The 27,551-nt window shown below is 51.1% G+C and overlaps 1 protein-coding gene across 2 annotated transcripts; it reads left to right on the top strand.

The window, feature by feature from the left end:
• Positions 1-27,247, top strand: TJAP1 (tight junction associated protein 1). 2 transcript variants are annotated; one of them, XM_012448723.3, is made up of 10 exons: positions 1-72; positions 531-667; positions 19,185-19,282; positions 20,215-20,392; positions 22,049-22,077; positions 22,835-22,996; positions 23,317-23,383; positions 24,425-24,532; positions 24,645-24,728; positions 25,454-27,247. In XM_012448723.3, the coding sequence occupies exons 4-10, from the start codon at positions 20,294-20,296 to the stop codon at positions 26,549-26,551; spliced, it is 1,647 nt and encodes a 548-aa protein (XP_012304146.2). In that variant the 5' UTR covers positions 1-72; positions 531-667; positions 19,185-19,282; positions 20,215-20,293; the 3' UTR covers positions 26,552-27,247. The 2 variants fall into 2 exon arrangements, with proteins under 2 accessions (XP_012304146.2, XP_012304134.2); XM_012448711.2 differs by lacking the exon at positions 1-72 and adding an exon at positions 23,624-23,653 and having other exon boundaries at positions 165-667.
• Positions 27,248-27,551: the final 304 nt, after the last annotated feature.

Below are 27,551 nucleotides of genomic sequence, written 5' to 3'. Positions count from 1 at the left end.
CGCAGCCTTGGCCACTACCCGGCCTGCCCCGCGGCAAGATGGCGGCCTGAACGCAGCTGGCAGCGGCGGAAAGTTTGTTGGGTTGGAGTAGTCGGGAGGGGAAGCCAGAGTTGGGGAGGATTGCGGGGACCCTAACCTGTAGTAGGGGCGAAGGGGGGACTGGCTCCCGGGTTGAAATGAGGATATGGAATGGAGGAAGTTACGAGGCGGAGAGGAAAAAAAGGAGCTGGGGCGGAGGACAGGGGCCATAGGGTCTAGTGGCAGCCCTAGCGGGAGAGGGATTTGGGGCGGGGCAGCCAGAAGTAGGTGGTGTGCAGGCCCTGGAGAAGCAGAGTCACAAGTTGGAGGAGAATTTCTTATCCGCGAATAAAGAAGCCCAGAGCGTGGGACAGAGGCCCGACTATATCTGTCCGGCCAGTGGGGAAAGGGATCTTTCTAGTAGAGTGGGATAGTGAGGAAGAGAGATCTGGAGGATGCCAGGCAGATCTGCTAAGGAGGGAATTAAAGCCAGTCAAATGACCTTCTTCTAGGCTTAGATCAGCCTTTCCACGGCTCCTGTAGCAGCATCTGCCCCAATTTCAGCTGAAGATTCAGGTGCCCCAGGGACTGGAAGAAATTACAGTGCCTACTTGGAAAGAAGACTTGCCCCAGCCCAACCCCAGAGCGGGTAAGGTGCTTCCAGTGACAGGTTTCTGGCTGGCATGCTCCCTGGGAGGAGGATGCATGGGCTTAGAGTGATGCCAAGAATCATTTGGTCTGAGAAGGACTCTCTTCTATAGAGGTTGTCCTTTCTCTGAAGTCCTTAAGTTAGTGTTTGACGTAGATTGTAGGCTGACTTTTGAGAGTTGGTGTAGAATTGAGCCTTGTGCGCCTTCACCTATGTAAGCAAAACTGGACGGAGGCCTAGAGACCAGGCTGAAGGATTTCAGCACATCCCTGTCACATGCAGTTTCTTACATGCTCCTTGTTTCTGCTTCAGTTTCTCCATCACATCTTCACTTTGGCATCCTGCCTAGAAGTGGAGATTTGTAGGTGACAGATGGTGGGGAGTCATGAGAAAACAAATTCTGATCGTGTTCACTGACCATTTAGGTACTTGCTGTCACCAACTCCTGAATTCATTCTCGCTGTGTGTCTACTTTTGCTGTTTCAGTAAGAAGTGCTCATTGGTGTTCCTCTGGGGATGTGGATTTTGGTGGGGGTATCAGAGGTGAGAGAAAGACAGGTTGGGATTAGTGAGAAAAAATGTAGATCAGTTTCTGGTTAGGGGTCAAGCGGACTAATGTAAAGCTCTGGAAATGTTTAGCACCTCACTCCCTATCCTTGAGACCCCTAACATTTGAGAGCTGCTTTACAGTTGGACCAGTGTGGTGATGGAAGGAAAGGATTATGGAACTTGCTGTTTTCTGGTAGTTTTTTCTCTCCTTTGTAATTTTCCCATCAAACCACTTTTGAAAAAATCAGTTTCATTAGCCAAACTAAGCATGGCCTGAGAGGTAGTGGATTTGGTGCTGCAAAGAAAGGAGGGGAACTGGAGCAAGAGAACACAGTGAATGTGGCCTTCACTTCCTTTGGTGAGTGTTATGCCCTAGCTAGAGTTAGGAGTAACTTCTTATTGAATCCTGTTTTGGGATCAGCATCGCTTCATGGTGGACTGGGAGGTCTGGCTTGATCTAGAACTCTTCATTAACCATCTGCTGTCTACCCGTCCCCCCAACCAAAAGCTTACTCCAGACAGAACAACCCACTGTTACCAGGTCAGCCTCAGTACCTTTACTTTTCGTAACCATATGAAGTAGATAACTTATTATCCTTTTCTTACAGATGAGAAAATGGAGGCAAAGTGGTTAAGTAATTTGCTTAAGATCACCCAGCTAGTAAATGACAGAGCTGGGATTTCAACCTAGGCAGTCTATCTTCAACAATTGAGCTTTTTTTTTTCTTTAGGTTGGTATCAAGTTAACTTAAATATGCCAATGGCAATTTGTATCTCTTGGTTTTTTTTCTTTTGAGACGGAGTTTCGCTCTTCTTACCCAGGCTGGAGTGCAATGGCGCGATCTCAGCTCACTGCGACTTCCGCCTCCTGGGTTCAGGCAATTCTCCTGCCTCAGCCTCCTGAATAGCTGGGATTACAGGCACGTGCCACCATGCCCAGCTAATTTTTTGTATTTTTAGTAGAGACGGGGTTTCACCATGTTGACCAGGATGGTCTCGATCTCTTGACCTCGTGATTCACCCACCTCGGCCTCCCAAAGTGCTGGGATTACAGGCATGAGCCACCGCGCCCGGCTTCTCGTATCTCTTGTTTTTTTGACTATATCCTGGTTCATGTTCATTTGTCGAGATGGTTAAATGTATATCCATATTGTAGTAGAAATTTTTTTGATTATTTAAAAAAATGTTTAGGGGCTAAGTTTTTCATCACAACCCTCTCCTTCCTCTCAGAAATAGTAACTGGTGCATGGGCTGTGGAGAGGGAGCCTGCTGTGCCGTGTCAGTCAAATCTGGACTCTCTTCATGATTCAACTTGGTGATGTGATGCAACCTTGGGCCTGAGTTGAATGGGCAGACTGACATTAGAATCTACTCTGAGCGCACCTTAAAGGGGTGTGTGTGTGTTTATTACTGTAGATGTACATAAAAGGCTTATTTCTGACTTTAATTATTGACATGAGCAGTTGATTAGCCATGGTAAATATGAAATTCATAGTCTGGATATAATTTTTCTTTTTTTTTTCCCTTCCCCCCTTTTCTTTTTTTTGAGATGAAGTCTGCTCTGTCGCCCAGGCTAGAGTGTAGTGACGCAATTTCAGCTCACTGCAACCTCTGCCTCCTGGGTTCAAGTGATTCTCCTGCCTCAGCCTCCTGAGTAGCTGGGATTACAGGAACAGACCACTATGCCTAGCTAATTTTTGTATTTTTAGTAGAGATGGGGTTTCATCATATTGGCCAGGATGATCTCGATCTTCTGACCTCGTGATCTGCCCGCCTCAGCCTCCCAAAGTGCTGAGATTACAGGTGTGAGCCACCGGCCTGGCCATAATTTTTCTTTTAAAAATAGCAAGACGTCATTCCCCCCACAAAAAAACTTAACATTCATTGTCTTTCCTGAATAAAATTAATAAAATTTGAAACAATAAATAATACAAATAGCAAGTAGCAAACTACACAGAAAAGAAGTGGCATTATAAACAGCTCCCTCCCCTCAGCTGGAAGGGAAAATGGAAAACAGATGTGCTGCTGAAGTCTGTGTTGTTGAAGAAGGCCCTGGCAGTGGTGCTCAGTCTCTCCCTTTAGCCAGGCAGGAGGCCCAGTGTAGCCTTGGGGCAGAGGTGTGCCCAAGGTTTGATTGACTGGCTTTCCTTTGCCCTTTATTTAAGACACTCCTCTCCTCCTTCTGAGTCATGTCCTGTCTATTTAACACACCCTCAGGGCCCTTTTTCTTCAGTAAATGACTCTACTCTGCCATTGAAGTAGGCACGTGTCTGTTATCTAATTAGATTTCAGGGGAATTAGGGGCTCAGGACTTTGGACTTTCCCTGGGAACTCTGCGCTGGCCCTCTGATGAACCTTTCCTGTATATTTGGCACATGTGATTTTGAGAAGTAGACAGTATCTGTCAGTCTTGCTTCCCACTCCATGAACTCCGGAGCCATGTATCTTAGGATGGTGTACTGTATGTTGCATAGCGCCACAGTCAGCATGCTGAAACGTGTTATCTCCAAAGAGTATACCTTTGTGCTTTGGTAGAAGTCCTCACATTTTCTGGATTTGGGTCACATTTTAGGAAATTATGGAGTTGCAAGGTGAAAAATGATCGATTTTGAGTTTATTCTTCCCCTTTACTGTTTTATATGTTATGTAAATAGATTCTCAGAGTGCCCCTTAGTCAGGTATTTATGAAGCCAATCTCTTCCTTCTCACTACCATATTTTGAATGCCAAGGACCTCTGGGTGAAGGAATCTTCATTTTTTACCCAGATTCAGCCTCTTAAATAGCTCTCTGAACTTACCTCATTCTGGCCTCTAGATCTGCATACGCTGGTGCTTCTCCTCCTTTACCTTTCTTTTTGTCTTTCAGGTCTCAGTTTAAATGTCACTTCCTTTAGGATCTCACCCCTGCCCCCTTGAGTGCCCTTCTTCTGTGCTTCTGTCTGATACTTATGCTGTCGTAATTGCCTATTTACTTGTCTGATTCTCACAAGATTAAGTGCCCTGCGAACAGAGACTATGTCTTATTCACTACTGTGTTTGTAGCATCTAGGACAGTGCTGGGCCATAATAGGTGCTTTATGATGCTATGGTGCATGTAGAATGAATAACATGTGGTGGGCAGTCTCTTCTCATGCCAATCTATCTTCCATGGTGCTGTCAAAATTATTTGCCTATAAAATAGTTTTCCCTTAGAAATGCCATGGATTCTTCCTTACTTAAGTTAAAGCCCACACTGTCTAGCTTGGCCTGCCAAAAGGCTCGTTATACTGGGGTCCAGCCCAGACCATTAGCCTGAGTTGCTGCTATTCCACCTCATCTGTCCTGTGCTTCATTGCTCCCAAATGTCTCACTGCTCCCGAACCTGTCATGGCCATCCACTTACTTTCATCTTCTTTGCCTGTGTACTTCACTTCAGTCCATAATGCTCACCTCCACCTCTGAAACTGCCCATCCTGAGATATCCATCTCCTTTGTCACCTCCGGTGAGAGGCCCCCCCTGCTTTCCTTTCCTCCTCTTGGCCCCCTGCAGCACTTTCTTTGAACCTCTGTTTTGACACTTACCATGTTGTTTGGTGAGGGCTCTGTTTACTTGTCTGTTTCTTTCACTGGGCTGATCTCCTGTAGACAAGGGACTTTCCTGAGCATGTGGTGGAGAGGAGTTGGTGGGAATGGTTATGAACAGTGTGAAAAAATCTGACTGTGGAGCTAGGCAGACCTGGTTTAAATCCTAACTCTGCCACTCACCACCTGTGCAACTTTGGGCAAGTTTCTTAACCAGTAGGATTCTTAGTCTCATCTTGGTCTCTAAAATGAGGTTGGCTGGCTGCAGTAGTTCACTCCTGAAATCCCAGCACTTTGGAAGGCTGAGGCAGGAGGATCACTAGAGGCCAGGGGTTTGAAGCCAGCCTGGGCAACATAAGAGACTTGGTCTCTACAAAAAAATGTATAAAACTTCTCTGGGTATAGTGGCGTGTACCTGTGGTCCTAACCCTCAGGAGCTGAGGTGGAGTTGAGCCCAGGAGTTGGAGGCTGCAGCGAGCTGTGATTGCACTCTAGAATGTATGACAGATCCAGACCTGATTTCTAAAAAAATTAAAAACAGGCCAGGTGCAGTGGCTCACTCCTGTAATCACAGCATTTACTCTGTAATCTCACTGCAAACCACTGCACTCCTGAATGGGTGACAGAGCCAGATCTGATCTCTAAAAAAATTAAAAACAGGCCAGGCGCAGTGGCTTACACCTGTAATTCCAGCATTTTGGGAGGCAGGTGGATCACGAAGTCAAGAGATTGAGACCATCCTGGCCAACATGGTGAAACCCCAACTCTACTAAAAATACAAAAATTAGTTGGGCATGGTGGCATGCGCCTGTAGTCCCAGCTACTCGGGAGGCTGAGGCAGGAGAATTGCTTGAACTCAGGAAGTGGAGGTTGCAGTGAGCTGAGATCGGACCACTGCACTCCAGCCTGGCAACAGGGCAAGACTTCACCTCAAAAAATAATAATAATAAAATAATAAATAAATAAATAAAATGAGGGTGATTATCTTTTTTTTAGTAGTAATGAGTTTATACCTTCTAGCATGGTTCCTGGCATATAAAGGACACTTGGTGAATATTTGTTGAATGAATAATTTTCCCATTTTAGAAAATGCTGCAAATAGGAAAAGGCTTTATTCTATTAAATCTAGAATAAGCCTTTTGATTCCTGCCTGGTAGCCAGGAGCATTTTTGAGGTGGGAGTAAAACTGAGTCTCCTTTCTTGTGATGAAGTAGTAAAAAAGATGAGATTAGGAACATCGTCAGTGAGCAGCCTGTGCAAAGATTGTTGGTGTTTCTCCCTATCTATTTTTTTTTTCTGAGACAGAGTCTTACTTTGTCACCCAGGCTGCAGTGGTGCAACCTTCACTCACTACAACCTCTGCCTCTCAGGTTCAAGCAGTTCTTTTGCCTCAGACTCCTGAGTGGCTGGGATTACAGGTGTCTGCCACTGCGCCCAGCTAATTTTTTTTTGTTTTTAGTGGAGACGGGGTTTTACCATGTTGTCCAGGCTGGTCTTGAACTCCTGACCTCGTGATCTGCCTGCCTCAGCCTCCCAAAGTGCTGGGATTACAGGCGTGAGCCACAGCGCCTGGCCTCCCCATCTCTTGTTTTGTGATGACTCTTTTGATGATCGTGATAAGCTGGCCCTGGCCCTGGCCTTGGCCTTGGTGATGTTGGTGGTGGAGGATTCATAATGTAATTAATTAAGGCTGGGGGTAGACAGAAAGCTGCATGCAGTGGATGACTGGATGGAGAGTTTCAGTATCCATGTTTCCCAGTATTTTATGGACTGAAAAATGGGTGAAATGGATGGAACACATCCAGGCATTGAGGAAGCCAGACTTCTTGGCTCCACTTAGGGCTTTGATGGTCTTCTTATGTCACGGAACAGGCTTACCTTGGATGCTTCCCACAAATGGGGCTGATAGCTGCATCACGATCCATTCTTTGCTTTTTTGTTTCTAGTGCAATTGATGGGGGGTAGTCCTTAGGGCCCCAATTCCTAACAAACACCAAATGAATGTCTGTCTGGAAGTTTAGATCTCTTAAGTGTATAATGCCAGGTGATACTCCAGTGCAATCAGATGAGGAACATATGTCTGAGTTCTCTGGATGGCAGCCTTGTCTGGTCCTTAAACCCTTGTCCCAGCTAGGTGCCTCTCCTCTGTGTGCTCAAAGCACTCACCACACTGTGTTGGAAGTAACTGTTAACCTGTCTCCCCAACTAGGTATAAGATCTTCTGTCTCTGAAGCTTCTTAGGGGCAAGATTTTTTACTGAAGGCCAAGCATTTAGGCACTACAGAGTAAGTACTGAGCAATGTTGGTTACTGTGTGACCCAACCCAGTCCTTCCTCGGTGGGATTAAAGAAGATGGAGTCTGTCTGGCAAAACCTTTGGCACCCTTAGGAAGGAAGGTCCTGCATAAACAGAAGGTGATAGTGTTAACAATAGCATTACTAATTATTTTCCAGGATTGCATTCATGTGGTTAAATGATCTTCCAGGTGCTTGGCTTCAGCTGTCTCCCTTTAAGCTTTTTTTTTTTTTTTTTCTGAGATGCAGTCTCACTCTGTTGCCATGCTGGAGTGCAATGGCATGATCTCAGCTCACTGCAACCTCCGCCTCCTGGGTTCAAGCAATTCTCCTGCCTCAGCCTCCCGAGTAGCTGGGACTACAGGTGCGTGCCACCATGCCCAGCTCATTTTTGTATTTTTAGTAGAGATAAGGTTTCACCATGTTGGCCAGGTTGGTCTTGATCTCCTGATCTTGTGATCTGCCTGCCTTGGCCTCCCAAAGTGCTAGGATTACGGGCGTGAGCCACTGCGCCCTGCCTCCTCTTAGACTTTTCATGTTCTTTTTTTTTTTTTCTTTGAGACAGAGTCTCTGTTGTCCAGGCTGGAGTGCAGTGGGCCAATTTTGGCTCACTGCAACCTCCACCTTCCAGGTTCAAGTGATTCTTGTGCCTCAGCCTCCCAAGTAACTGGGACTACAGCTAACATGTGTTATTAGTTATAGCATGTTATTAGTTATAACTATATTAGTTATAACATATGTTATTAGTTATAACATGTTATTAGTTATAACTAATAACATATGTCACCACGTCCAGCTAACTTTTGTATTTTTATTAAAGACGAGGTTTTGCCATTTTGGCCAGGCTAGTTTCGAACTCCTGACCTCAGGCGATCCACCTGCCTCAGCCTCTCAAAACGCTGGGATTACCGTTGTGAGCCATCATGTCCAGCCAGCCTTTTTATGTTCTAATAACACATCCCTAAGCAAGCAGGAAGGGGTTAAAGGAGGAGGTGAGGTATACACCAGTAGCTTTCCAGTAGCTTTTTTTTTTTTTGCCTAATTAGCATCTCCTAAAAGGTATTTGGCTGCTGACTGCTTCTTTGTAATTCTTTAGGCTGCCCTTTCCAGTGCCCGCTGCAACCTGCTTGCTTTTCTGGTCCTATCTCCAGTCCCATCAAGGTGTGCTCAGTGCTCACAGCCAGAGCTTACTACAACCTTGTTAATGCCCAGATGAATCAAAAGGATGAAACCAATAGCTAAAAATGGACTGAAGGAGTTTTCCCTGGGTTCTCTCCCTTGTTCCTGGGTGTGAGAGTGTACATTGCATTGTGGCCTGTCTTTACAGATGGAACTTGGCTGGCATGATAAACTGCATTGTATGTTAAGCAGATTTGAGAGGGGGTTGAGTGAACCAGCCAGACTGGATTGCGTTGGATATCTTAGGCTTCAAGGAAACTAAGTCTCCTTGACTGGCCCTGAGTAGAAGGGTGGGACCTCTTCTTTGTTAGTTACTATCTTGTAAGTGCCAACTGTGTGCTAGGTGACGTTTAGAATTTATAAAGGGCATGGCCTCTCTTTGTGAGAAGCTTCTGTGCTGTGGTAGGGAACTCGGTACCCATCTCCTGAGGGGAGGATCTGCCTACTGAGAAGCCATCCTAGACCCCAAAACCCTGGACTTCTACTCAGCTAACCAATAGGATAAAACTCTGCTTATCATTTTGGGTACCAAGTGGTAGGTGGTCTCTTTATACCTTCACAGGTAGCCCAAGTAGGGAACCGAAGCTCAGAAGTCTTTAAGGTCTTGATATCAGGGCAGAATTGTCCTGGCTTTCCTGTGGCTTCCTGGAAAAGAGAGTTTTTCACGCCTTGCACTGGCATTGGAGACACTGGGTTCTGTCCCAGTTCTGCTTGTGGTCTTAGGCAAATCACTTGTCCTTTCTGACCCTCACAATGGGAGAGCTCCCTATTCTTTGTGCCTCACTGGACCATAAGCATCAGAGGAAATATGGAAGGGAAAGTGCTTCTGGAATGGTAAAGCACAGTGTAGATGCAGGGTTTTCATCTGCTTGCCTAGGAACTGTTGGTTTCACCATAAACATATGTCCCTTGTATAAAATACTGACCATACAGAAAAGTGTACAAAATAAAAAGATCCTCCCTTTCTTCTCCCATTGTTCCTGCCTGACTTGTTTCCCCAAAGATAGGGAACAACTGTTCACCATTTATCATGTACCCTTCTTCTAATGGTTTTTTTTTGTGTGTTTTTTTTTTGAGACAGTTTCACTCTTGTTGCCCAGGCAGGAGTGCAATGGTGTAATCTCAGCTCACTGCAACCTCTGCCTCCTGGGTTTAAGCAATTCTCCTGCCTCAGCCTCCTCAGTAGCTGGGATTACAGGCGCTCACCACCATAACCAGCTAAGTTTTTGTATTTTCAGTAGAGACAAGGTTTTGCCATGTTGGCCAGGCTGATCTCGAACTCTTGACCTCAGGTGATCCTCCCACCTCAGCCTCCCAAAGTGCTGGCATTACAGGCGTGAATCACTATGCCTGGCCTCTAATAGTATTTTTACGTCTAGACATTCCTCACCACAACTCAATACTAATGTATACTCTTCAGCTTTCTCTGTTCACTTAACAAGTGACCCAGGAGTGGAATAGTCCCTGTTGGAGCTGCTGAGGAGCCTGGTTATAGCCTCCTTTCCAGCTGAGGGAGTTATTCTGGGGCTGGCTCCCTGGGAGGGATGGAGAAGCTTTGCTAGACAGTCTCACCACAGCAGGCACCCTGGCTGTCTCTGAGGGACAGTTTTTGATTCTGAGATGAAATTGGCAGGAGTGTCCTTGAGTAGGGATCAGGATTCCTGATTTCTGAGTCTGGGGAGTTGTGCTTCTCTGGGGCTGGCTCCCTGGGAAGTGCCATCACCTGGCCCTTTGAGAAACTGTAAGGTGGTAGTGTGTGGCCTGTGCTGTTGACTGGCCCAGCTTTAGGCCAGGCACACACTGCCCCATTGTACTGTGCTTTCTGACGCAGCCCTTGTCATAGCCTCTGATCCCTGGGCTGCTTCTCTCCCAGCTCCTTGGAGCCTGTGGGAGGTGGTGGGATGGACTCTGCTGGCACCAGCGTGGGATGGGTGGCAGCTGCAGCTGTGGGTGGCTTTGTTCTTACAGCCTAGCTTTCAGAGCCCTGGTGCAGCCTGGCAGCAATGTTTGGGTAACAGGCAAGATAGAGGAGCTGAGCCCCTTCTCCAACAGCCGTCCTCCCTGTTGACCAACCAGAGAGGCTTGCTGCCTGAGGTCAGCAAGCTGGCCTCACTGGTTGGCAGGGGGAGTGCCTGGCTTCCGCCTGGCATGATTTCTGGATGGGGGAAAGCCCCTGAGGGTCTGGTGGTAAGTCTGCGGTGCTTCCCGTCAGGAGAGTGCAGTGTGTCCCCTTGGGCATCCTGCAGCTTGGCATTCCTCTGCTTTCTCTCTGCAGCTCCGGAGTTGGGCTGCTCACAAACCAAGCTGTCTGTTTATATGGAGTGCCTGGAGGGCGTCTGCCATGAGTCTGTCGCTAACTGCACTAACCAGGAGAGCTGGCTGGTTGGGGAGAAGATACTAACCCTGTGAGTCTGACCTCGGCCAGCTAACCTGCCCTGGGGTGCCACCAGCAGGGCCTCTGTCCTCCATCCCTCCCCACAGGCTAGCTGCCTCCCTCCTTAGCTTATACCATGCCATCTCCTCTGCTCTCTTGTTCTTACTGCCGGGTCCTTCTATTTTCCCAGTCTCCCCTTGCTGTGGGTGGGAATGTGCCCCCTTCACGGCCACGAGAGGGAGATTTCTCCATGGCCACCTGCCCATCACCAGCCTACTGCTGGGCTCCACTGCCCCCCTGCTCCACCATCACCCTCCCTGAAGTCAGCAGCACGCTCTTCACTTCTCCCTTCAAATAGAGTTGGTTGGAGTTTCTGTTGCATCTGCGCTTTTAGCATCACAGAGTTTGAGAAGATCCCTCAGTTACCATGCTGCTGCTGCTGCTTTTCACACCTCAGAGACAGATGAACTAGAGTGGGAAGGGAATTTTCTCCTAGACCAGATCATTTCCTCTCTAGGATAAGAAGTTAGGGGGCCGGGCGTGGTGGCTCACGCCTGTAATCCCAGCACTTTGGGAGGCTGAGGCGGGTGGATCACGAGGTCAAGAGATCGAGACCATCCTGGTCAACATGGTGAAACCCCGTCTGTACTAAAAATACAAAAAATTAGCTGGGCGTGGTGGTGTGCGCCTGTAATCCCAGTTACTCAGGAGGCTGAGGCAGGAGAATTGCCTGAACCCAGGAGGCGGAGGTTGCGGTGAGCCGAGATCACGCCATTGCACTCCAGCCTGGGTAACAAGAGCGAAACTCCGACTCAAAAAAAAAAAAGAAGTTAGGATCAGCTGCAGGATTCTCTTTAGGACTGGGGAGGTAGAGGAAAACCTTGGCCTGGTTCTGGGGAATTCCCTGGGCAGAAGAGTGAAGCTACTTAAACTGAATGCTGGGGCCCTGAACCAGGGACCTATGTGAGATGTCACTCCCATTGGCGACCGTTGCTCTGGGAGGTAGAGTTTTGCCCCCTCACCTCCTTCCACGTCTGGAGCTTCAGGTGGACTTTAGCCATGAAAACTGGGAAGGGCGCCTCAGTAGAGTCAGGGCAGGACCTGGCTTCAGATTTCACATTGGGCTTAGAAAGATCCTGGCTTCGGATTGAGAGATGGGTGAGTGCAGCCTGGTATCTCCCACACAATCCCTTCTCCCTCCAGGCTTGGGAAGGAGAGGCGGGTCTGGGGATCATGAGAAAGTCCATCGCCTGTTGTTTCCTTGTGTTCCACACAGGTCACTCTAGACAGACTGTAGCTCCGACCTCTGGAGGCAGTGCGGTGCTGGGGAGGCTGGACAGGGGAGCTTGAGACCTGAAGGCCGTCTAAGTGGATTCTGTTGCCCTTGGACTGGGCAGGAGACAGGAGCCTACCAGCATGGGGTGGGAGCTTGTAAATGGGAGAGGGTGTGTTAAGGGTCCGGAGTGAGGAGGGTAGCACTCCCGAGCGGGATGACGGTTTCTTGGAGGTTGGTAGATTAAGAGACCAGAGTTGGTAGGGGGTATCCATATTGAGGAGAAATATCTTTTTTTTTTTTTTTGAGACGGAGTTTCACTTTTGTTGCCCAGGCTGGAGTGCAGTGGCACGATCTCAGCTCACTGTAACCTCTGCCTTCCGGGTTCAAGTGATTGTCCTGCCTCAGCCTCCCAAGTAGCTGGGACTACAGGCATGTGCCACTATACCTGGCTAGTTTTGTATTTTTAGTAGAGACAGGGTTGCTCCATGTTGGTCAGGCTGGTCTCGAACTCCCAACCTCAGGTGATCCGCCCGCCTTGGCCTCCAAAAGTGCTGGGATTATAGGCATGAACCACCACGCCTGGCCCAACACGAAATATCTTGACGAAAATGTGCTATGTTTGATAAATGAATATATGTACTATGTAATATTAAGGATGTATAGTATCGATCAATATCCATGTGGAAATGAATTTTATTATACGATTAATAATAGTGAATGTGGCCAGGTACAATGACTTATGCCTGTAATCCCAGCACTTTGGAGGCTGAGGTGGGCAGATCATGAGGTCAGAAGTTTGAAACCAGCCTGACCAACATGGTGAAACCCTGTCTCTACTAAAAATACAAAAATTAGCTGGGCATGGTGGTGCATGCCTGTAATCCCAGCTGCTTAGGAGGCTGAGGCAGGAGAATTGCTTGAACCTGGGAGGCGGAGATTGCAGTGAGCCCAGATTGCGCCTCTGCACTCCAGCCTGGGTGACAGAGTGAGACTCCGTCTCAAAATAATAATAGTGAATGTATGATAGTTGATTAATAAAGAATAACTTTATATGCATGTGGATTGAGCTTATAATGTATTATTTTATATGAATGTACTATGTACAAATAAACATTTATAGTACTATATATTATTCATGGGGACTAGCAGTAATGCAGAGACATTTAGGGACCCCAAATGGGGAGTTAAGCTGGAGGGTTTCTTGACTTGGCTCTGACCAGGAAAGCAAAAGGGCCTGGAGTTGAGGCCTGGTTTAGGGCCATTTCTTCACTTTGGCCTTTCTTAGGAGGGCATGGGGTCTAATGTCAAATGCAGGCTATGAACTTGGGATTTCTTGCCCTCTTTTTTGGGGGGGTGGGGAAGGATTGGTTTGCCTGGCTCTTTAGCCTCTTGTTCCTGTGAAATGTTTGTCTGGATGTGAGGCCAGGTGGATAGACTTGAAGTGTTTGCTCAGGTGGGAGCCAGGTGAGCTCTCACAGGTTACAAGCCCTCGTTCTGAGTCCTCAGGATTACTCTGGGGCAGAATAATTCTCACTTTTTTTGGCTTTCAAAACCCTGTCAATCTGTTTGGTTTAGAGTAGGCAGGGGGCCAGGTCAGGGCTTTAGGCAGCTTGTCCCAAGAGGGTGAGGTTGTACTTGCCCAGAGGGGTGGCGCATAGCTGTTGGAGGGGCAGCAGGGCTGGTCTGGGCACAGACTGACATCTTCTAGCCTCGTCATCAGCCCAGAGCAGAACCTCTGCCCGGGCCCCACCCCGTGAGCTGTTGGCTGCCTGCCTGCCACGCGCCCAGGATTGCTGAGGGCTTTGCTCATGTATCTCAGGAACAGCTGCATGCCGGAAACTGGGGGCTGGTGGCAAGCAGGAGGGGTACCCTGGGGATGATGTGGGAGAGGCCAAACCCAGCTTTGGTGGGATCAGCTCATTGTGCTGAGGGACTGCTCTGCTATTCACAGGCAGTCTGGGAGAGGGGCTGTATTAATGGTGCAGGGGGTGGGGATCTTCACAGGCAATCCCCAGGACCAAGGCCAGGTCACCTGGTTCCAGGGCTGACCCTTGCAGGGTGGCCATTTGTGTTCCTTGGACATCAGTTGGAAGTAGAGACTGGATTTCAGAGGCTTGAGAAGCTGCCAGACTTGTGTGGCGGGAGTGTAGCTGACCCCCACTGGGGCACAGCTTGCCACAGGCTTGCAGAGTTCAGAGACTCCACATCCAGCGCTTACAGCTTAGGAACAGTTCCTGAGGGGGAGGCCCCAGTCCCTGTGTGATCCGATGTTTGTGTTTTAGTGGTTGATGACGGGCTTTAGGAAGGGCTTGTATTTATTGTTATTATTTATTTATACCCTGCTGGGTTCCAAGGGAATTAAGGCGGCATACAACACAGCTGGTGTATTCTGAAACAGGCCAGGGTGTTCCTCATTTGAAAAGTAGTGATTACTAACTTCCGTTTGACTTTGCCTAGTTGAATTATGAAGAAGAGCTTGGATGATTTTCATGGTGATGTGTGGGCCCCCCCTGATTCAGAAGGTTGGGTTCATTGACTCCTCAAGGTCTCTTGCTTGATTGATTCATTGACAGCAGCAAGGCTTCCTAGTAGGTTCAGAAATGATCTGAACCCAGATAAACTGATGGGGACACAATTACCTAAAGTAGGTATTGGTGATGTGGAGAGTAGGGAGGTAGTTGCCCTCTAGGGCAGGGGAGCTGCTCCAGGATCAGGAGAGTTGTGGAGTGAGGTAGTAGTGCAGAACTTGGGGAGCTGGAGATGTTTGGTGGGGAAGGCTCAAGCTGGAAAAGCCAAAGAACCATATGCACTTTGGATTCCTGTCTCCCTCTCCTGGGCCGGTGCTGAAGGGGTGGCCTCAGCCTCAGCAGGAAGAAGGCTGGATGCTTGGAGCTCCTTTCCTCTTCTGTACCTTTGACTTTGCCTGAGTCTTAGGCAGAACCCCAGAAAGGATGGCAGAAGGAACGTGGGACGGCATCCTTGGCTCTTGGGCTTGAACCTTTTTGATACTGCTTCTGTGGGTGCTTGCTGGGGACAGTAGGATAGTGTACTGGGGAGCATCAGGATTCTGAAGAGTTTTCTCTCTCATCCCACTCCGTCTCCAGCAACAGCAATCTTCCACCATGATGGAAGTCCCTGATCAAATACACGTACCCACAAAAGGGAGCAGGTGTAAGTCCCATCTCCTGAGTGGTGCTTGGCACATTTTTTTGTCTTTTTGTTAAAGGACACTGCTTAGCCAGCTTCTGCTGCAGAGCACGCCTTACACCTATCTGTCTACACTCTGCTTAGCTGTTCAGAGGGTTCACAGTGCAGCTCTGCTGTGCGTGCCGAGTCCCATTTCTAATGAAAGTAGACTTTGTTCTCTGAAGACAGCTTTTCGTGCCCCATGGGCTGTATTTAATACAGGGCAGGCGGCAACAGGCGGCCTGCACTGACTGGCATATTGCAACATGGCAATTAGGAAGCTATCACCCCTCTCTCCACCCCAGCAGATATGAAGTAGAGTCTCTCCTTTGAACTGATTTTTGAGTAAGCGGAGAATGAATGCTATGCAGAGCATGGCAGAAACTGGGGTTGGATGGGGTAGGATGAGGCAGAGGCAGGGAGGGTTGAGGAGAGCCCCTTTCCCTTCTCACTTCACTTTCATGGGATGGGAAAAGGTTGCTGCCACTCTGGGTGTCTCCCTCAACACTGCCTGCAGGTCCAGCCTGAGGAGCCCCAGGCCACGCTAGGTCAGCGAGAGGTTTTAACCTAGGCCTCAGCCATTCTCCCAGGGCACAGCTGTTCTTATAGAACAGACACAGCACATGATCTGGTAGTCCCACATCCCGAGTTGTCTACCCCCAGTTCCTCAAGGCTCAGGTTTAGTTTGGGGTGGGGTGGGAGTGGGATTCTTCCCTGTTGATTTCTTTTTTTTTTTTTTGAGATGGAGTCTCACTCTGTCACCCAGGCTGGAGTACAGTGGCATGCTCTCAGATCACTGTAATCTCCACCTCCTGGGCTCAATTTTTGTAGAGACAGGGTTTCACCATGTTGACCAGGCAGGTCTTGAACTCCTGACCTCAGGTGATCTGCCCGCCTTGGCCTCCCGAAGTGCTGGGATTACAGATGTGAGCCACCGCGCCCAGCCCAGAAGACCATTTTATTGGTGGTGCCCTGGAGCCAGCTCAGCATGGGCCATGGACTCAGAATGGGCCACAGACCACAATGAGCGAGTGGCGGCCAAGGACAGCCTCTGGGGTCACTCGCTCATTATGGTCTGTGGCCCATTCTGATTGTCCATCTGCTCTCCTTTGGAACCTTTTCTTTCCTGAATGGGATTGGGAGTCCTCCTTGGGCTGAAACACTCCAAGGCAACTTGGGAAACCTTTGGGTGAAGAAGATGTGGCCAGGCGAGGCTACACCTGGTAGCTGAGTCTTCCTGGAGGGACTTCTCTGATGCCGTCTGCCTTACCCCTTTACCTTCAGCTTGCAGGCCGAGTGTCCTGCTGCTTCTGTCTTTGTTGTCCACTGCACCTTTCATCACTGTCTTCCTCGGGTCTGTCCAGACCTTCCCTGCACACCTTCCTTGCTTCCCGTCAAGGTCTGTGGGCTGCCAGGCCCATTGTATTCCTGTTCATTGCTGCAACTGTGGGCCCCTCAGGGGCTGTATCTGAGCAGATTTCAGATTTCAGAAGTTGGAGCTAGGGCCTAGGTGTCCAGCACAACCTGTGTTTATGGACACAGGGCAGGCAGTGGTCCAGATCTCCCTCACAGCCTGGTGTTGAGGAACTTCATGAGCTCCCTGGTAGATTGTCTTCCCAGTGGCCATTGCCTCTGCTTCCCTAGTTGGGAGTGGTTTCCTGTCCCTGTAACTTGGATGTGTGAGAGTAGGCTCTGATGGAGAGAATAACCTCCCATCACGACCACCCCCATCCCCAGAGAGTCTGTGTCTGCATCTACTGTCCGTCCCACTGCCAGCGTGCTCCTTGCCTAGTAAGCCAGATCGCCTCTGATCATGGAAGCGCTGGGGATAAATATGTGCTATAGGGCCAGGGAGTGGGGCTTGAGGTCAGGGTGAGGCAGGATGAGCTATAGGATGTGTGGCAACGAGAGCCAGGGCTGCAGGGCCTGGAGTGAAGCAGCCCTCCCTACAGTAGGATTGCTGGACACACAAGCATGTTTTTGTCCTCCCTGCCCACCCGCAGTTCATGCAGGTGTCTTAGTACCCAGAAGATAGCATGGGCCTTGGCAGGAATAGGGACAGGGAAATAGAGAGGCGGTTGGGAATAGAGGAGGGGCACACAAAGGGGCCTGCAGAGAGAAAGGGCTTCCTCAGCTGACTGGGGAGCATGTGGGGGAAGGGAGCTGGGACCCCGCCCTCTGTAGAGAAGGGGTAAGGCAGAGACCAACTCTCGGAGCTACCCCTTGATTTTGTAGAACCTCTTGACTGCTCACATCTCTCACTGTTCCATCTCTGGCCCTACCCTGTTTTCCAGCTGATGTACCCTATACATTTACTGTCTGAGTATCAGAACCCACATATCCAGGTGGGTTTGGGACTTTTCTGGGCCTCTCCCTCAGGCCATAGGAGCACCCACCCTGGGTCCCTCTGGAGGGGCAGTCCCAGGGAACCTGTTGGGGGGACTTGTTTGCTCCCTACACCCCGGGAATGTGCCGTCCTTTCAGGCCCGCCCACCCGGATTCTTGTGCAGGGAGTCAGCCGACACAGCCTGCTGCATGTGCCCTGTGGGGACACGTTCTGCCTCCTGTCAGGGGGAGGAGGCTGGCGGCTCGTGCCTGTGCTGCCACACCCCAGTTCCCTGCAGAACCCCAAGCCAAGGCCTAGGCTGTCCAGACAGAGGAGGGAGACCACTCCTGCTTCCCCACCCTCCCTGCCCCCAGGCCCTGTTAGAATGTGACAAGAGTCACTGCAGGGCCTGGAGTGAAGCAGCCAGTTCCTACAGTAGGATTGATTGTGTGTGTCCAGCAATCCTACTGTAGGGAGGGCTGCTTCACTCCAGGCCCTGCAGCCCTGGCTCTCGTTGCCACCATTCTTCCTGCCCGAGGCCCTGTTGGAATGTGACAGGAGTCATGGCCAGGGCATGTCCCGACAGTAGGAACACATGTTTTAGCCCGCAAGGCTTCCCTCAGTCTCCAGCTCTGTTTAGGTTGATGGGGGCGGGAAGAGATTGTTTTTTCTGCCCAGAAGGCCACCTGAGGTTACTGCCTGATCATGGTGGTGGCTGCTGCCCCCGTGCTGCAACCCAGCTTATTACAGGTGGGGGCCGGGGAGGGGTGTGGGCCCATCCCTAAACTTCAGGAGCCTGGAGGGGCTCTCACAGGTCACGCAGTCCGGCCACCTCTGTGTAGATAAGGAACTGGCTTATCCAGTGAGGAAGGGTGTTACGCAGGGCCCCGTGGTGTCAGCGCTGATCCTGGAGCCCAGGTGTCTCCAGCTCCCCAGACTGGGGTTTTGTTCGCCACTATTTCTTAGCCTTGGCACTCTGGACAGTTTCTGTTGGGAATTCTTTGTCGTGGGAGCTGTCCTGTGCGTTGTGGGATGACCAACAGCATCCTGGCTTCTACCCACTAGATGCCAGTAGCACTTCTTCCCTCCAGGTTTGGACAACCAAAAATGTCTCCAGACAGTTGCCAGACATTCTTGGGGAAAGAGGGTGGGCGCCAGACATCCTGGGGAAGGAGGGTGGGCAGAATTGCCTGGTTGAGAACTACTGCTCTGTGTTGCTCCCTTTTCAGATTTCTTCTCCTAGCCCTACGGCTTCTCATTGCAAAGGCTGTTGACCATCCTTGTACACCAAATAGCCTTGGGCCTCCTTCTGGAAATGCTGGGTGCTCTCTTTCCATCATTTTCTCTCTCCATCTTCTTGGATCTCTGTGAGGCTTTTTCTGGTGTTCTCATTTGTAACCCATGTTCCCCAAATCTCTTAGTTGTTTCCAAACTCTGAGAGGCCTGGGAGATGAGGAGGACAGATGTGGAGTAGGGATAGGATGGAACCAGACCCATTCCAGAGTTGGACAATGTACTGAGACCACAAACATACACACAGACACACTGTCTCATCTGGGCCTGTGACAGTACTGCCATGGAGAAAGGCAGGAACCCAGTGCTTCCAGTCATCTGCTCCAGCTGCTTTCCCCTCTGGCCCCCCGTTTCATGGCCTTCCTGTCCTGGTTCTCCCTGGGGGCCTTCCGGGTCCCAGACTGGGCAGGCAGGCCTGTGGCACTGACAGACAGGCGGCTGACACCTGGTTTCCACTTTCTTCCCTTCTCTGGTTTCAGGAGCTGTTGGCTAAAGGAAGTGGAGGGGCCGTGGGATGCGGAGAGCCGAGGGCTAACTCCCGGACGGCGGAACAGAGATAGCTGCCGACAAACAGACGGTATGTCCCCGATGAGGCCTGTGCCCTCAGCCTGGCTGTCTTCTGGGGAGGGGCAGGTGATGGGGCAGGCAAGTGTTCTCTCTCAGTGGGGGCTGGTGAAAAGAGTAGTAGAGGCCACAGGGGTTTGGCTGTCACTGGCCCAGGCCAGAGACCTCTCTTGGGCTTTGAGACTCCCACTGAGGATCCTGGATTGGATCCCCAAACTCATATTTTTTGGTTATGATTTTTTATTTTTAGCTAACATTTATTCAACATGTTCTAGGTGCTTTGCATCATCTTTACAACAACCGCATTAAGTTGGTGCTATTCTTAGCTGGGCTCAGTAGTTCACATCTATAATCCCAGCACTTGGATGGCCAAGACAGGAGTTGCTTGAACTTGGGAGTTTGAGCCTGGGCAACAAAGTGAGACCCCGTCTCTACAAAAAATAGCCAGGTGCAGTGGCACATGCTTGTGGTCCAAGCTACACAGAAGGCTGAGGCAGGAGGATTGCTTGAGCCCAGGAGATTGAGGCTACAGTGAGCCAAGATTGCCCCACTGCACTCCAGCCTGGGCAACAGAGCAAGACCCTGTCTGAAAAAAAAAAAAAGAAGAAAAACAAAAAGAAATTGGTGCTGTTTTATTGCTAGAGTTAAGAAAACTAATGAGAGAGAGCAGTTTTACCTTCTGAGGTCTTCAAAGCCGGCAAAGGAGTGATGAGGAGAGTGGTGGGCTGCTTTTCAGGCTTCCTGCCCCACTCTTAGAACCTAGGTGCCCTGGCCCTAGGCCCTGCCTTTCCCACCCATCAGTTCCCTCCAGCACTCCTTTGACCTATGGGGACTGACACGCCTAAGTCCAGCCCTTCTAGTGACTCCAGTAATGGCCCAGGTCTATCTGCCTGTGTGGTGGCTTCAACCTATGTCCCCTTTTACCATCTTTTGTTTTTTTCTCAGTCCAGAGTCCTCCTGGCCACATCTCTGAGCCTCCTTCCTTGCTCCCCGTCAGCAGCTGGAGGAGCCGTCCCACCCCAGAATGACCAGTGCCGCCCCTACTAAGAAACCCTACCGTAAGGCACCGCCGGAGCATCGGGAGCTGCGACTAGAAATTCCTGGATCCCGGCTTGAGCAGGAGGTCAGCAAGACTGGTACCCCAGCCAGACTGGCAGAGGCAAGGCCCCCGAGGCTGTGTGTATGGCTGACTTCTGCCTGAGCTTCTGGTCCCAAGTTGGGGTGAGAGTGGGTCTTGCTGTTGCAGGCTTGAGGTCTCCTAGCCACAGCAGTGCAGGTGGTGGTAATGTAGGCTCATGGGGGACTGTCTGTGAGTATATGTCCACGTGTCAGGGAACCCCTGAGTCTTTGTAGCTTAGCAGAAATGATCTCATATGGTATTTTCCCTGCAAGAGGCAGCCCAGCAGACTGAGGGGTCCTAACCTGCTGGTGGCTGGGACTCTGGTCCTCCATAGTGGAGGAGAGCCTTCAACCTGTGGCCTCTTTGGGGCATATCAGGAGGCAGTGCTACTATCACTTCCCACCAGTGCAGCTGCTCTTCATTGTTCCCAGGACGTCCGGCTCTTCCTCTAGCTTTCCTTTGTTTGGCTGACATTTGTTGAATACGCACTCCCTGCCAGGAACTGTTAGGTCCAGGCCCTGCTCTTCGGAGGCCTGTAGTCAGCTGCAAAACATTGGCTCTCCTCCTCCATTAACCTCACTCACAGGAGGAAACAAGGGCCACAGTGCTTTACTGCCCTTGCAGCCATGTCTCCACCTGGTCGCAGTGCATGGAGCACATTTAAAGAATGTGAGACACAGCAGCTGCTGAGCATCAGGCATACTGTAGCCTGCTTTAGTCAAATTCAAGGTAGAAAAGCCATGACTTGCTCATTTCAGTTCAGGGAACATTAAATGAAGATGCCAGCTATTATGCTAGGTGCTACTCAGTGAGCATTACCTCAGTTTTATAAATGAGGGAACTAAGGCTCAGTAAGGTGAAGGTTGTATAACCAGTATGCGGTAGAATCGGGTCAAATCCAGTTGTCAAAGTCGGTGGAAAAAGGAGGCCACCTACCTCCATTTTCTGCCTGAGACTGTATTTCTGAAGCAGTCAGCTTCATGTAGAATAGGCCCCTTGATATTTCCCTCTCACCGTAGCACGGGCCTGCTCTGCTTTGTAGTTGGCTGAACTTGACTCTTGAGCCATGACCACCATAGGGGTTTGAGGAAGATGGGGCAGGAGGTTAAAAGCCAGACTAGACCCTTCCTCCCCTCTGTCAGGATTAGCCCTCTTCTCCCATGCACTTGTTCCTCCTGAGCCTCTGCAAGGTCCTCATTCTGCCTTTGTTTGTTTTCCTCCCAAGGCTGAGGGCTTGGTCAGAGCTCAGAACTCTTGTGTATAGTTCAGCCTGACTTCACTTTTCTGGAAGGTCTCTGCCATGCCTGTGTGGAAACAGGAGACAGGGCCCACCAGGAGCTGAGTGAACAGCTGAGAGGCTGTCTCTGCCCCTGGGGAGAGGTAGCTCGGGTGCCAGGACTTATTTGAAAACGGCTTTAGGGTGAAGGGCGAAGGTTGGAAGAGGTTCTTGAATCTTCTGGTTGGCATGGGAGAGGGTAATCAAGGCTTGTCCCAGCATTACGGAATTGCTTCCATCTGTAGAGAGCCCCATAGCCCTCTTCTGCTGTGAGAGTCTTTGGGCTTCACACCTGAGCCTTTTCATGGCTATTTGGAGGGTGAGGTAACCAGGGGCCAGTGGTCCAGAGCTGAGCCTCAAATCTCTTTTTTTTTTTTGTCTAGGAACCCCTGACTGACGCAGAAAGGATGAAGTGAGTATCTGCTGCTTGAAATACTGCCCTGCGTCATCTCTGTCCCTCTTAGCTCCAGGCTAGACTGTTGGTACAGTTAGACTTTTCCTTGGATTAGGTAGAAGTAAAGGTTGGGATGGGTCGTTTTAGGGACTCCAGGAAGAGTTTTGATGTTGTGGATATTTTTTCTGGAAAATGGGATTTTATTATTCCATGGGCTTTGAGAGAGCCTAGAATCAGGAGGTGAATGGCTCTGAGGGGGCTGCTCTTCTTGCTAAGGAGCCCTTCCGCAGCTGCTGGCTCCTGTACCAGCTGCTACCCTGCAGCCTTTTCTTAGCCACATGAGGCCTCTGGAGAGGAGGGCAGTGCTGGGCTGGATTTCCCAGAGATGAATAATGGAGAAGCCTGATTGTGCAGTGGGGAAACTGGAGCTGGCGGCCTGGTGGCCGGCTGACATGGGCTGTAACCAGAGAAAGGCTGGGAGCCATATCCCTACCCTCAATTCTGTCTTTTCATTCTCTAATAGTGAAGGGAGGCTGGACTGTCCCCTACCATCCCCTCTCCCTCCCCGACCCTCCAACCCAGGCTGTGTTCCCCGGGCCAGCAGGCCTATAGAATATGCTGCCCTAGACTCAGGCTGAGACTCCAGGAGTTTCCCTGCCCCTGGTTGCCTGTCCTCATGTCATCCCTTCCTTCCTGAGCCCAGGCTGGAGCTTGAGGGCAGGCCCTTCTATCTCTGATACCCCTCTGCCCTTGACCCCCCCCAACACCCTGCCAGGCTCTTGCAGCAGGAAAATGAAGAGCTTCGCCGGCGCCTGGCCTCGGCGACTAGACGCACTGAGGCCCTGGAACGTGAGCTGGAAATCGGGCAAGACTGCCTGGAGCTGGAGCTGGGCCAGAGCCGCGAAGAGCTGGACAAGTTTAAGGATAAGTTCCGCAGGTGTGGGAATGAGAGGCCAGACACACACACACACACACACACACACACACACACACACACACACACCCCTTCCCCGTTCATAGGAGGCCAGACACACACACACACACACACACACACACACACACACACACACACACACACACACACCCCTTCCCCGTTCATAGGAGGTTAGTTGGAAGATGCCTCAGAGATCATCTGATTCTGATTAGAAATTCTTGAGGGAGAATGACACATTGAAGATCCCCTATCAAGGAGACTGAACAGGGCCTGAAGGAACAGGATCTTGACCCAGGGATGTGCCTTGTATTATCCCTTTTCAGGCTGCAGAACAGCTACACAGCTTCCCAGAGGACCAACCAGGAGTTGGAGGACAAGCTGCACACGCTGGTAATCTGTCCAGGAGGGCAGCTTGGTGGGCACTGTGCTCACAGCATAGCAGGCGGCCAGGAATGGCCAGGGGAATGCCACTCTGCCCTGGGGCTCGGCGGTGGGGGAGATGGTGGGATGGGGCAGTGGTCGGGGGACCGCAGTGTGCTCTGCAAGTCAAGACTGTCTTAATGCTCACACTGTTTCTCTTCTTTCTTCGTCTTCCCCTTCATGCTGCCACCGTTGCTGCTGCACTCTCAGGCCTCTCTTAGCCACAGCTGGATTTTTGCAGTTGCGTCTGAGTTTGTGTGTCTTCTCCCTTGCCCTGGCCTCCTCTTCAGCTGAGATCTAGAATTGTGGACCCTGACGATTACCCTCTGCCCCTTGAGTACACCCGCTCCTTTCTCTTCCTTGTGTGAGGCTCATTTAGTAGTCAGTGCCTCCTTTCCAGGAGAGAGCTGGGGAGCCTAGCCTGCTCTGCCCTTGGCTCTGGCAGAAGTACTGATTGATGTCTCCACCGAACACCCAAAGCTGCTTGGCTGCAGTGGCAGCAAGCCCAGGCTGTGGGTAGGGAGGGTAGGCTGCAGATCCAGTCCCTGGGCTGGAGATCAGAAGGCTACTTTTGAGCCTGCAGCTTGCTCCCTGCTCAACGAGGTACCCCTGGCTGCCACCAAGCCCTGCTCCCTCTTCCCTCTCCTAGCCTGATGCTGCAAACAGCTGCACACGTAGGAGGCTTCAGCCTCCTGGTTTGCAGTTACTGCCTTTGAGGTACCAGCTGCCTTCCTGGTGCCTAGAGCCTCTGGAACCTCAGGAGATGGACAGCTCTTACACTGCCTGTGTCCTGGGCTCAGGTGGCAGGAGGTCATGCTAAGAAAGCCCCCACCCCACAGCTAGCCCAGAGAGTGGGAGAGATGCCCAGTCTCCTTCTGTCTGTCCATCATTTGTCTCTGCTCTGTCTGCCTTGGCTGCCCTAGCACCTGTGTTTCTAGGATGGGAGGAGGTGGAGGGAGAGGAAGGGCTGGCTGGGGTTTGGGCTGGGTTAACCACAAGTCTGTGCCTCAGATCAAGAAGGCTGAGATGGATAGGAAGACGTTGGACTGGGAGATCGTGGAGCTGACCAACAAGCTGCTGGATGCCAAGAACACCATCAACAAGCTGGAAGAGCTCAACGTATGTATGCTTCACTGCTTAGGCCTTCCCCACCTGGGGCTCGATTTGTCCTGGGCCAGCCCTGCTTCCTTGGGAAGGGCTGGGCTGGGCTCTGAAGCAGCTCTGTCTATAGGAGCGGTACCGGCTGGACTGCAACCTGGCTGTGCAGCTTCTCAAGTGCAACAAGTCCCATTTCCGAAACCACAAGTTTGCCGACGTGAGTAGAACACACCCACTCCCTGCCCACATAGACCATTCCGGCCACTGTAGGACTCCTCTAATCACAGTTTCTGCACTTCTGTCCTTCTGTTTTTAACTCCCCTTTCCACTTTGCCCTCCTTTTGCCTCCATGTCACCTCTCAAGCCAGTCACCTCTGCCACTGGTTGGTGTCCTGTGTACCGTCAAGGGCCCATCACTAGTTCTGGGGGGCCTGCCCTGTTGGTTTCTGTAACAGAGACGGAGGATCCCAGGCAGGAAGGAGAGGGTGGTCAGAGCTATGTGTCCAAAAAGTACTTAGAGAGGATTAGGCCCGTCTGATCGTGTTACCTCAAGGGGTAAATGACCCCAGAGCTTCAGGCCCAAGGTTGATTGGCCTGCAGAAATAGAGGTATTTCTAAGGCCACTGGTCTATACAGATTCTCCAAACTTAAGTATGGTTTGGACAGAAGCTGGGAGACAGAAGTTTGAGAACATGCAGGCATCGGCAGCAGATCTGGGTTTAAATCCTGGCCATTAATCAAAAACTTCAAGTTATCTTTCCCTTGCTGGGTCTGTGTGTCTGTGAAGTGAGGGTATACACACTGGCATGCTGTAAGAACAGTAGGTAACAGAGTGCTGAGCACACAGAGGTACTTAAATGTGGGAGCCATTACTTTCGCCATGAGTCAAGTTGTCTTTGGCTGCGATCACTGATGTCTCTCTTTCCTGCTCTTTTACCTCAGCTGCCCTGTGAGCTACAGGACATGGTTCGGAAACACCTCCATAGTGGTCAGGAGGCCGCCAGCCCAGGTCCTGCCCCCAGCTTAGCCCCAGGGGCTGTGGTGCCTACCTCGGTCATTGCCCGAGTGTTAGAGAAGCCAGAGTCTCTGCTGCTGAATTCAGCCCAGTCAGGCAGCACTGGGCGCCCCTTGGCTGAGGATGTCTTTGTGCATGTGGACATGAGTGAGGGTGTCCCAGGTGATCCAGCCAGTCCCCCAGCTCCTGGCAGCCCCACCCCCCAACCCAATGGAGAGTGCCACTCTCTGAGTACTGCTGGGGGCTCCCCGGAGGAAGAGCTGCCCCTGCCAGCCTTTGAGAAGCTGAGCCCCTACCCAACCCCGTCTCTACCACACCCACTGTATCCTGGCCGCAGGGTAATAGAGTTCTCTGAGGATAAGGTTCGGATCCCCCGTAATAGCCCCCTGCCCAACTGCACTTATGCTACCCGCCAGGCCATTTCTCTGAGCCTGGTGGAGGAGGGGAGTGAGCGGGGCCGCCCTAGCCCAGTGCCCAGCACCCCTGCCTCAGCCCAGGCCTCACCCCACCACCAGCCCAGCCCAGCACCCCCAACACTCAGTGCCCCAGCCAGCTCTGCCAGCTCTGAAGAAGACCTGCTGGCCAGCTGGCAGCGGGCATTTGTGGACCGTACTCCGCCACCTGCCGCTGTGGCCCAGCGCACAGCCTTTGGACGTGATGCCCTCCCTGAGCTGCAGCGCCATTTTGCCCATAGCCCTGCTGACAGAGATGAGGTGGTCCAGGCACCTTCTCCCCAACCTGAAGAGAAGGAGCTTTTGCTACCCATAGAACCTGATTCTGGCTTTCCAAGGGAGGAGGAAGAAGAGCTGAACCTACCCATCAGCCTTGAGGAAGAGCGCCAGAGTCTGCTGCCCATTAACAGTGGCACAGAGGAGGGGCCTGGCACTTCCCACACCGAGGGCAGGGCCTGGCCACTCCCCAGCTCCAGCCGCCCACAGCGCAGCCCCAAGAGGATGGGGGTCCACCACCTGCACCGCAAGGACAGCCTGACCCAGGCCCAGGAGCAGGGCAACCTGCTCAACTAGGCCCCTGCCAGCCTTCCTGCCATTGCTGCACTGGGACTGCAAGGAGGCCCCACACCTTTGCAGCTCAGGGTCCTCAGTCCAAGCCCTTGACCTTGTCCCTATCCAGACCTGCACAGCTGCTTCCTGTGTGGGTGGGGTTGGGCGGCGGGCCACACCAGGCTTGTCAGCTGTGTTGACTGACTGCAGCAGCTAGCCTCATGGTTTTCCCCTTTTCTTAGAATATTTATTCTCCAGAGGTAGTGTGCAGTTAGGTCTCAACACCTTTCCTCCAATCAGCCCAACCCTGCCCAGACTGGTCTGTTGTGGGGAGCTGAGGAGTTTATCAGTATTCATCTTCCAACCTCCTGTCATAGTCACAAGCTTTGTTATTATTATTTTTTTTGCAGGGGATATTGTTGGGGTTACTAACCTCATTTCTGTTTCCTACCTGTTTCCTTTCCCCCAATCCTCCGCATGAGCTGTTGCCCTCAGGGGGCCTGGCACAGCTGGCCTCGGGGATGAGGGAGAGGACTGACTCAGGGCTCCCCTCAGCTGTTTCCTCCCTCCCTCTGGGAGGGTGGGGTTCAGGGGCCTCAAGCTGGGCTCTGGGTGAGGCTTGCCCCCTCCCCAACCTTGGCTCTAGACTGTTACTCCCAGCTTTGGGAAATTTTCACATTGATGACTATTTTAAAATCAAATAAAACTATTTTACTGGTATGGCCTAACTTGTCTTAATGACCTTCCCTCTCCCACCCATCTCCCTATTTGTGAGTATTCCCAGTTCTTTTTTTTTAAGAAGATGGCCACTACTTAAAAAGAGGGCTAGAGTATTCCCAGTTCTTGTCTCATCCTACTCTGCTACTGACTCCCCCTTGCCCCACTCTGCCTAGGGTTTCCCTGGGCACAGAGCATCAGGGAGAGAGGGCACCTTAAGTAACCTTAGCAGGGTCCCTGAGTCATCCCTCGGAGGCAGGAACCAGATCTTTATGGGGCTTGTGTAAGGTGTTGCCCCAGAAACCAG

Source organism: Aotus nancymaae, unplaced genomic scaffold (assembly GCF_030222135.1).
Source record: "Aotus nancymaae isolate 86718 unplaced genomic scaffold, 86718_ANA_hifiasm-v0.15.2.pri h1tg000040l, whole genome shotgun sequence".
Lineage (NCBI taxonomy): Eukaryota > Metazoa > Chordata > Mammalia > Primates > Aotidae > Aotus > Aotus nancymaae.
Note: the sequence above shows the minus strand (reverse complement) of the source record. Positions and strands in the feature narration are given on the sequence as shown.

What these genes read in the sequence shown, in the direction of transcription:
- TJAP1 (XM_012448711.2), top strand. Translation starts at nt 20,294, where the DNA reads ATGACCAGTGCCGCCCCTACTAAGAAACCCTACCGTAAGGCACCGCCG. An exon ending in GATCCCGGCTTGAGCAGGAG is followed by an intron (nt 20,393 to 22,048) that starts GTCAGCAAGACT and finishes TTTTTTGTCTAG; the next exon opens with GAACCCCTGACTGACGCAGA. An exon ending in ACAAGCTGGAAGAGCTCAAC is followed by an intron (nt 24,533 to 24,644) that starts GTATGTATGCTT and finishes CTCTGTCTATAG; the next exon opens with GAGCGGTACCGGCTGGACTG.